Source organism: Lissotriton helveticus, chromosome 9 (assembly GCF_964261635.1).
Source record: "Lissotriton helveticus chromosome 9, aLisHel1.1, whole genome shotgun sequence".
Taxonomy (NCBI): domain Eukaryota; kingdom Metazoa; phylum Chordata; class Amphibia; order Caudata; family Salamandridae; genus Lissotriton; species Lissotriton helveticus.
Window position 1 is genome coordinate 587,003,643 of NC_136070.1, and position 8,664 is coordinate 587,012,306.

General features: G+C 43.2%; 1 protein-coding gene across 1 annotated transcript; it reads right to left on the minus strand.

Moving 5' to 3' along the window:
• Window positions 1-261: 261 nt before the first annotated feature.
• LOC144781620 (RNA-binding protein lark-like) lies at window positions 262-7,639 on the minus strand. The gene is made up of 2 exons (XM_078660565.1): window positions 7,507-7,639; window positions 262-2,266 (listed from the first exon to the last, which is right to left on the minus strand). Exon 2 carries the CDS (start codon window positions 2,221-2,223, stop codon window positions 1,318-1,320), a length of 906 nt encoding a protein of 301 aa, XP_078516691.1. The 5' UTR covers window positions 2,224-2,266; window positions 7,507-7,639; the 3' UTR covers window positions 262-1,317.
• Window positions 7,640-8,664: the final 1,025 nt, after the last annotated feature.

Genomic DNA, 8,664 nt, shown 5'->3' on the forward strand with positions numbered 1-8,664 from the left:
AGTCTATGTACCTATAGTGCACCTAAAGGCGTTCGAGAACGAAGTCCAACGGCAAGAGAATCTAAAGGTGTAAGGGCGGAAGACATACTTACAACGATCGCTTAATACTTACAATTCTGTGGGAAACTCAGACGCTTCTGACTGTTCCTTGATGGATACCACAGGATACCAAGTTTAGAGTAAATGTTTTCACACAAGAGAACTACATTTTATGCGGTAGAAAGCGCACATGGCAAAGGGAGACTAGAATGAGAGGCGGTCTGTAAAAGTGGTTTGTTTAATAATGCACATAAAGTGGGACAGTTGACAAATCTAACTTATCATTCACACAAAACCTCGTCATTTTAATAACTGAAGCTACAGACACAACATAATGCTCTACATTGAATTCCAGGTTTTTCTTTTTAAAAAAAATAAACCCTAGATGGACCCAATTCCAGCTTGGAAAGAAAGGGGGCTTGCAGAGCCAGGCAATGAAAACAATTTAACAGTAAACTCCCCCCCTAAAATTCATAAAAAATACTAATAACCATAATTATATTGGAAAAAATAACGTCCACGGTTCATCCGTTAGCGGCTTTCTTTTTTTCGTAACTGGCGAAGCGGCTGCGAAGTTTCAAACATTCGGGTCATCTCAGCGGATTTCGCAAGAAACGCAGCGGTCACATTTTAAACGTTCGGAAGACAGCGGTCATCTTAGGTACTTTTGGATAGTCGGTTTCTCCAGCTATTCGTGCGACAGAGGTTCTTTTATCAGCACTCAATACCAATGCCGCTGCCATGGGGACATTTTTAAGACGACGGTCGTATGTTGTGATCACCCATGAAACAGGCAGACCCATTTGGCGCTCGGGAAACAGGGTCTGCGCTTTCTTTTTTTCGTGTTAAGAGTACCACGGTGGTGTGCTTTAACGGTCAGCGCCATACCCACAACCACTCCCCTAAACTAATGACATCCCACGAGGAAAATACAAGTGAAACATTACTTACAGATTCTGCTGCTGCTTAGATGACTTCCGAGGCAAAATGATGAATTAACCAAAATTTAAAAAACAAAAAATCAGCTCAAGTCAAAGTGTGTCTGTGTGGAAAGTTAGGGCCGAAAGCCACAAAAACAGTTTCTAGTTTACTTGCATTAACAGCAGTGCACCATAGTTTGGTGCATGCGAACATTAAACAACTACATCTTGTGAAAATGTTAAGTTTTAAGAGGAGGTCATATACATTACCAATCCTCGTTACTGAGATCTAGACAAAGACGCAATTCTAGACATTTAAGCTTTTATCACTACCCCACTGCTTAAAGGCCATGGTACTTTAGTACGAATGACTTGTATATCCATTGCTGTATCTCTCATAGTAATCTTCGGCACTGTAGCCAGCCCCCACACTATAATGAGAGTATGGGGAGGTGTAGCTCTGGCTGTAGCTTTGGCCATACCCTGGGCTTAGGCTGTAATGGTCAGCATACTGAGACAATGATCTTCTGCTTATAGGACTCCTTTCCCTGTAAGATGAGGGCAACAGGGCCGAGGCGGCGGCAGACAAGGCTGCATCTGAAGACAATGAAGAAGAGCCCAGGACCCTGTCGTAGGCAGATCGCAATGAAGCACGGTCATACAGATCATAGGCGTACCGCTCCAAGTAATCGCGGTCATACCTAGACGAATAGGATGGAGGCGGTGGTGGAGGGATACGCTCCCGATGAAAGAAGTAGCTAGAGGATGGTGGAGGAGAGTGTGACATTGGGCCACCTTTTAACCCTTTGTTAGCATTATTGCTCTTGGACAGGGTTACAAAGAGCTTTTGGTCTTCTAGACGGTGGTCGTTGAGGTTCACGATGGCATCCATGGCATCACGTTCTCTGGCCATGTGGACAAAGGCATAGTTCTTCACAATGTCACACTCCACTACCCTCCCATACTTCTCAAAGAGGGCCTTGATGTCAGAAGTGGTGACCTTGCTGGATACGTTTCCCACGTAGATTTTGGTGGCATTTCTAATCTTCGAGGTGGCATACTCCACCGTTAGAGTGGAGCCCTTGAAGGAATGCTTGTGCAGCTCATTGAGCGCCTTGTTGGCTTCGGCTTCACGCTCCATGTGCACAAAGGCATAGTTCTTCAGGACATCACACTCGTTTACCTTGCCGTGTTTCTCAAAGAGCGCTCTCAGGTCCTCGCTGGTGACAGAGGAGGAAAGCCCTCCGACGAAGATCTTTACCATCTTGCAACACTGGTCAACACGTCAGATGCAATAGACTGTGCTCCTGAAAAAACAAAGGTGTTGTCAGACTCAAGGTGAAAAAATATACATCATCCGCAGGAAAATAATCTTTCAAAGGACGTAGTTTTTAAGTAAAGCACATCCAGATAAAACAGTGCGAACAAACATTTGGACATTAAATGTAGGGTATACGATCCATTTTAGGTTGACATAATGAACTGTAAACAGATACATCCTGTTAACAAAACAAGCATTGGCAAAGCAAACGGGTCTCGCTGACGCAAGAGCTATTCGCTTTGCCAATGTGTTTTAGCCTTGGTATACACCAGTGCGTCGTGAAAGAGGGTCATGGGTGGAGTAGTGTGTTGTGAAGTGTCTTAAGAGTGTCATGGAGTGTTGAGTAGAAGGGTGTAGAGTGTAGTGGAGTATATTAATGTGGAGTGCGGTAAAGGGAGTTGCGCAGAGGGTGGTAGAGTGGTCTAGAGAGAAGTAGACTGTCGTAGAGTGCCGGAGTGTAGTCGAGCAGAATGGCATGAACCCAGTTTAGTCAAATTGAGTGGCATAGAGGGGAATGGCATTGAGTGTCGTAGAGTGAAGTAGTGTGTGTAGATTAGAGGGGAGTAAAGAGGCTCACAGTGGCATTTAGCTGGGAAGAGCGGTTGCCAAAGCGCAGCGTCATGTCGGGGAGTGGAGTGTCAGTGGATGGGACTGGAGTGTCATGTCGTAGAGTAGTGTGGTAGCACAATGCAACTACACAACACATTTTCAACTGAAATGACCATTACATTTGCAAAGGACTGTAGTTTTACTGAAAATTATACATGGTGCAAACAATGTGTGTAAACAGCATCACCCATTGGTCTGATTTTTGTCTTATTTCACAACACTTAAACATTGGCTAATTTGTGACATCCTAATTCTGATATATTCTGAAATATATGCAGTTCCTTAACAGACATTAAAATTTTGTTGAGTGTTGGAAAAAAAAGCCTTTACTTTCACAGCCCCAGCAATTGTCACAAATTGTCTCACTTTGAAGTTGGAGAAAGAAAAGTAAACACCAAGCTCCCTCAGAAGACAGTCTGACATTTGACCTCCATCTTTGAATGCAAAGCAAATGTGGCAAGATAAAAACAAGATTTAAGGCCTGTTCATCAAAAGCAAGCCCTAGTGGAGGAACACAGTAAAGAGAATATCTTCCAAAGGAGGGACGAACTCAAGCCGGACAGCCTAACACAAAGCCAGCAAGTGAATGAGGTACAAAGCAAATAGTAAGCAAAGGGCGGAAACTAATTCCCAGGGAAGCTTTTCAAATGTCCCCAAGATTTCGTTAGCCTAATGTCGGGTTAGATTCAACCTAAAAAAGTGCGATCTGCACAAAATGTCTATGTGCAGAAGTAAGGAATTGCCTTAACTGCGTAAAGGATCACTCTCGTCTGATAATCATATACTTATTAGGCAAACATTGACCAAAAAAAAGTGTCAATTCAACGTACCTCATACATTCAAGTACTACATAAAAAAGTGCACCTTTCCCTGTGGTACTCCAGTGCTGGTATTTACCAATTTAATATTGGAGTTAACACCATTAACTATATTCTTAATTTTAGCATGCCCAAAATCAAGAGCGAAACACAATATAATGTAGCTTCTACTCCAGATGTTAATAAATGTTGACCTCAAATCCTAGCACTGATATTTGAGTTTCAGATCACATGGGACTAAATAACCAATATCTTGGGACAAGCCGTTTATTAAGTGAGCCCTGTTCTCTGTAGGCCGTATGACTTTAACTTAGCAATTAAATATATTCTAATTTATCCAACTCTGATCATTATCAATGTAGCTTAATGGACAGGGTGTTTGAAATTGATTCCAATAGCAAAGTTGTTCAATTGCAACTTGGTTACATATTTTCATAAGATCCTAATAAATATTTTTATGACAATCACACCCTCTTTAATACAGGTTACGCATTTCGATGTAGGTTGGTCAATTTATTCGTCAAAGTGTATTCAAACTTTGAAAATTAATGTAATTTGTGACTATTCAGTTTTGAATATTTTAATTTTCACTCCCATTTAGACTGCGCCCCCATTTTTTTTAAACGATTCCCAGTGTTAATTATAACCATCGCTGGAGGAAAAAAAGACTGAAGGAAAAAGACCTAACTACACCCCCCCCCCCTTGTGCAAAAGTCCCTGATGAAGTACACTTTTTAGACGTTGACCCAAAAATCTGACCAGTCACTTACCCAATGTACACTCACTATTTGCTCTACGGCTCTTGTTGTAATGTCTTAAGAGTTCTGGGATCTTCATATAGAAGAAATTCAACAGGTCTTCAGCGTTGGTGCAGGCTATAAGAATGCATTAGCATGCATGCTTTTTTTAGGAGACGAGATTACGACATCCTCAATTAGACTAGCTAGTCAATGCACCAAGTGAGAATAACTAGCTTTCTTTTGGAAAGTGGGTGCAGAGCAATGGTCCATTATGTTAGCTATTTAGTGATGGACATCAAGCAGCATCTGTGGATGAGGCCCAGGACTTTGTTGTGACCTGGTATAATGTATTTAATCCTCTTTCATAAGTTAGTCAACTGCCCAGTTGAGAAATGGGTTCAATGATTTTGGGTATGGGGCGAGGCTAGTACGTGATGCTAGGTGTAAAGCACGATAAACTGGGAGTACAGTAGCTGTGCATTTAACGTCTATAAACCAATTATGAGTAAATAACAGATCTAAAGTGTGACCACCTCTATGAGGAGCGCTCTGCGCCATTCCTCTGAATCCCAAACCATTAATGATTTTAATATTTTCAGCAGAAAGATTTCATTGTGGGTTGTTCACCCACACGCCAAAAACGTTAAGGCTAAATTATTCTGGGCAACTGGTCCCCCACCAGGATAGTGCAGCATAGGTACACTAATTTAGCGGCACAAAAATTACAATTTTGCGGCATTATTGCTGCACTTTATTTTACTCTGAATCATTCCTTTTCAGCTTTAAATCAATAGAACATGTTTTAGCAGAGTATTCCACTTTTAAATAGGCATGTTTAAAGTTCCTGCGGCTCTAGAGAAGCACAGCTCCAATCCTAACCTTGTGGGAAGGGGCCTTATTGGATGTTATAACACCCATGCATGCACCCCTGCCGAGAAGCAGTGCCTTGAGGCATGATACCTCCTCCTCAGGCACCACAGACGCAGAATCATACTGGGTGGAGAAACTTGTGGTAGTGGAGTACGTTACAAATATTACTTTAGAGATGATCTAACCACAAATCACAGCTTTGCCCCAGTCATCACAAACGAATGCATAAAGACATCCCTGAAAGGAACCTCTCACGCATCCAAATATATATTTATTTTCAGTAGCTGAGAAATTACTCATTTTGTGGTTCTCCTCTGTCATGACTGAGGCTAAAGGATCCAATAGATTAGAGCTATGCATATGAATGCATCCGTTTGCCTCTTCCCTCGTTTACAAAACAGCTGTCTCTGAGCGTTTAATGCCGAGCTTGAGGTGCTTTTGCCTAAAAACAAAGGGGATGGTGTGGTACAACGACCTAAATAATATGCCTTATCACCAGCATTTAATTGATGGAGTCGCTTTAGACTTCATGGTTACAAAAATGTAATGTTTAAGAGGCTATGTAAGGTTATCAGAAGGAAGTGTCCCAAACACTCCCAAAATTTGGCCACATTTTGAAATCAGATTTTTTAAATCTTAAACACAACTTTAGGATATGGCGTTACAGCTAGAGCTGTCGACTTTGAAATTGGGGAATCATGTTCAAAACCCTTTGATTCTGGGAAAATCACGTAATCTCATGTGCCTAAAAAATTGTGACCATGTGTAATGTAACTAGTGCTCATGCAAAGTGCTCCGATGCCTTTGGGTGGAGTGTCTCCACTGTATAAAACTGCACCAAAAAAAAAAAGATTTGTGGCAGCCTAACTTAAACTGTGTGCAATATTCCACACTGCCAACTAGGATTCAATTCTGTGCATGTCTGGTCACGGTAACAACAGATCATATTTGCCGCCGATTTGATGTTTTTGGTAGCTTTATGTAGGACAAATTTGATCGGATATATCGCAGGGTTTACATGAGCACCAATTACATTCCACAAGGTCATTTATTGTTAAGCTTTTAATTTCACTTTGTGCACTACTTTTTCGCCTTCACGTACCTGCATAATAAATAAAATCCTAACAAAAAAGTATTTTCTTTTTAGCCACCTTTTAGAAACTGCCACCACACTCAATGACCTCGGCCCCCATAACAACCCCCCCCCCGGAATGTAGTCAGACTTAAGGAGGGCGCGCCCCATAGTTTGAAGACCTTTTTCCCTGGAGCCTCGCTACCTGTAACACGCATTGCAAACCAGGTTGCCTAGCCTCGATTCGTCTGGGTGTACACCTACAACATGGCCACAAGATGTCCTTGTTTCTCCCAAAAGTTGGGAATATAAGAAGCAAAAAATCTGTTAATCGTTTTCACGAGCCTTTGTCAGCCTCGTGGACAACAAATCATATCAGATGGTGTATTCTCCAAATTTCGCGGGCAGTTTTGCAAAAAGCGCGGTCGTTTTAGAAAACTGCCGAATTTGCGATTTTTTGGGAAATCCTAGGATGAGCTAGAAAATGTCACACCCGTATAACATTCAATCCTCTGTGCATTAACTTCATATTATTTTGAGCGGGAACTTTAGGACTAGACTTCACACGAATGTGGTCAGCAAGCGCATTAACCACCACAGTTCTCTTACCAATATAATAACATGATGTTTGCTTTATACGCCAAGAAGCGTGTCTCAGTTTAAAATGCAGCCGGTTTAAAACAAATTAAGCAATCTATAACAGATTGACCGTCTCACCTGTACCAGCGGGTAATTTCGTTGCAGTCGGGCTATTAGGCGGAACTAAAATGGGCGCTCAAAAATGTGGTGAGGCGGGCGTAGGCCCGTCTGCGGCGTTGGGAAACGGAGCCTAGGGCACAAAAGAAACCCAGGGAGGCGGCGGCCTGGGTAGACTAGGTGTAGTAGAAAAAGTGCGTGAAGATCAATAACAGGTCTTTTTTCGACCAGGGACGACAACTACTTAGTGCACAGGAAACGCGGCCATTACGCGGTCTCTGTTCGAGCTCTATTCCCGTAAAGCCTCAGGCCTCAAACTCTCTTATCTAGGTAAATAATTACTCTCTCTTCGTCAATACAACCTCACGGCACAGTTGTCTCAAATCTTGGTCTGTTCGAGGCAGGGTAAAGGTAAACTCACCTCTTCACAACTCAGCAGCCTTCCGCTCCGCGCCTCTCTCCTCGCAGTGTGAGCAACAAAATGGTGAACGAGACCTTCCGCCGGAAGCTGGGGAGACTTTGCTGAGGAAACCTGGGCGGCGCGTGAAAGCGTCAGCACGTCACGTCACGTCGCGGCCATCTTAGACTGGCTACGTTTCTCTTTTTAAAATGAGATGGTGTTTTTTTGTTGTTGCATATTTTATATAAAGCGAACTCGACCCGAAGGTATTGGAGCGCTTTACATGAGCACCGTATTTACATTACACAATCAGGCACGGGGAGATTAAGTGATTTGTGCAGAGTCACAGAATGTGGACGCGACCATTAGGCTCGAACCCTGGTTTCCAGCACCAGCGTCTTAGACCCCCCCCCCCCCAAACTGACGGAAAAGTTTTAGGTGCGAACAAGCATTGGCAAAGAACAACCATCACAGTTTATGAGGGGATTCCAATGTTCTGGTGTATGGGCATGCAACATGACAACGTTTTGAAAGTGGAAAGTGCGAAATTTGGTTAAGAAATATCCGGGTGAGGGTGGTACTTTCTCCTTTGACATATACAGAAGCAGAGACGATTTCAGGCGGGAAATAGTTAAAAATAAAGCCATTTTGGCTTGAAAAATCACGAGCGTTCACCTGAATGGAGTCTGTTGGCATTTATGTGTAGGGTGCCCAGATTTTGAAACCAAACGTCCAGGACATTCCACAAACTTAACTGGGCTCTGGTGAGAGGCCCCTCCCCCCCTTCAAACATTGTTTCAAGCTTTGCTGCCTCCCATCTCTGCCTGGGCGCCAGTGGTCTTTCTCCCCTGACCCTCTGGTCTCCGAATTGATCTCCTTTGCCCCAGCTCCTCATGAACGATGAGGCTGCGACTTTGCTGAGGTCTGCCCTTCTCCCCATGGACCTGCTGGCTATGTCAGCCCTCTTCCTGGACTTTCGGACTTGGACCTTTGTGCTCCCCGCCATTTTCTCTGTATGATTCGCCTCTTCTTCTACCTTTCTCCTCCGCCATTTTAGCGATCTCTGACCTCCCCCTCTGTCCTTTCGACTTTCCTATTGTCTCTCCTATTGCCTCTGACTCACTCCTCACTGTCTTATTCACCACTATCTGCTTCCCTCTCTCGTTTTTCTCACGTGCC

What these genes read in the sequence shown, in the direction of transcription:
- LOC144781620 (XM_078660565.1), bottom strand. Translation starts at nt 2,223, where the DNA reads ATGGTAAAGATCTTCGTCGGAGGGCTTTCCTCCTCTGTCACCAGCGAG.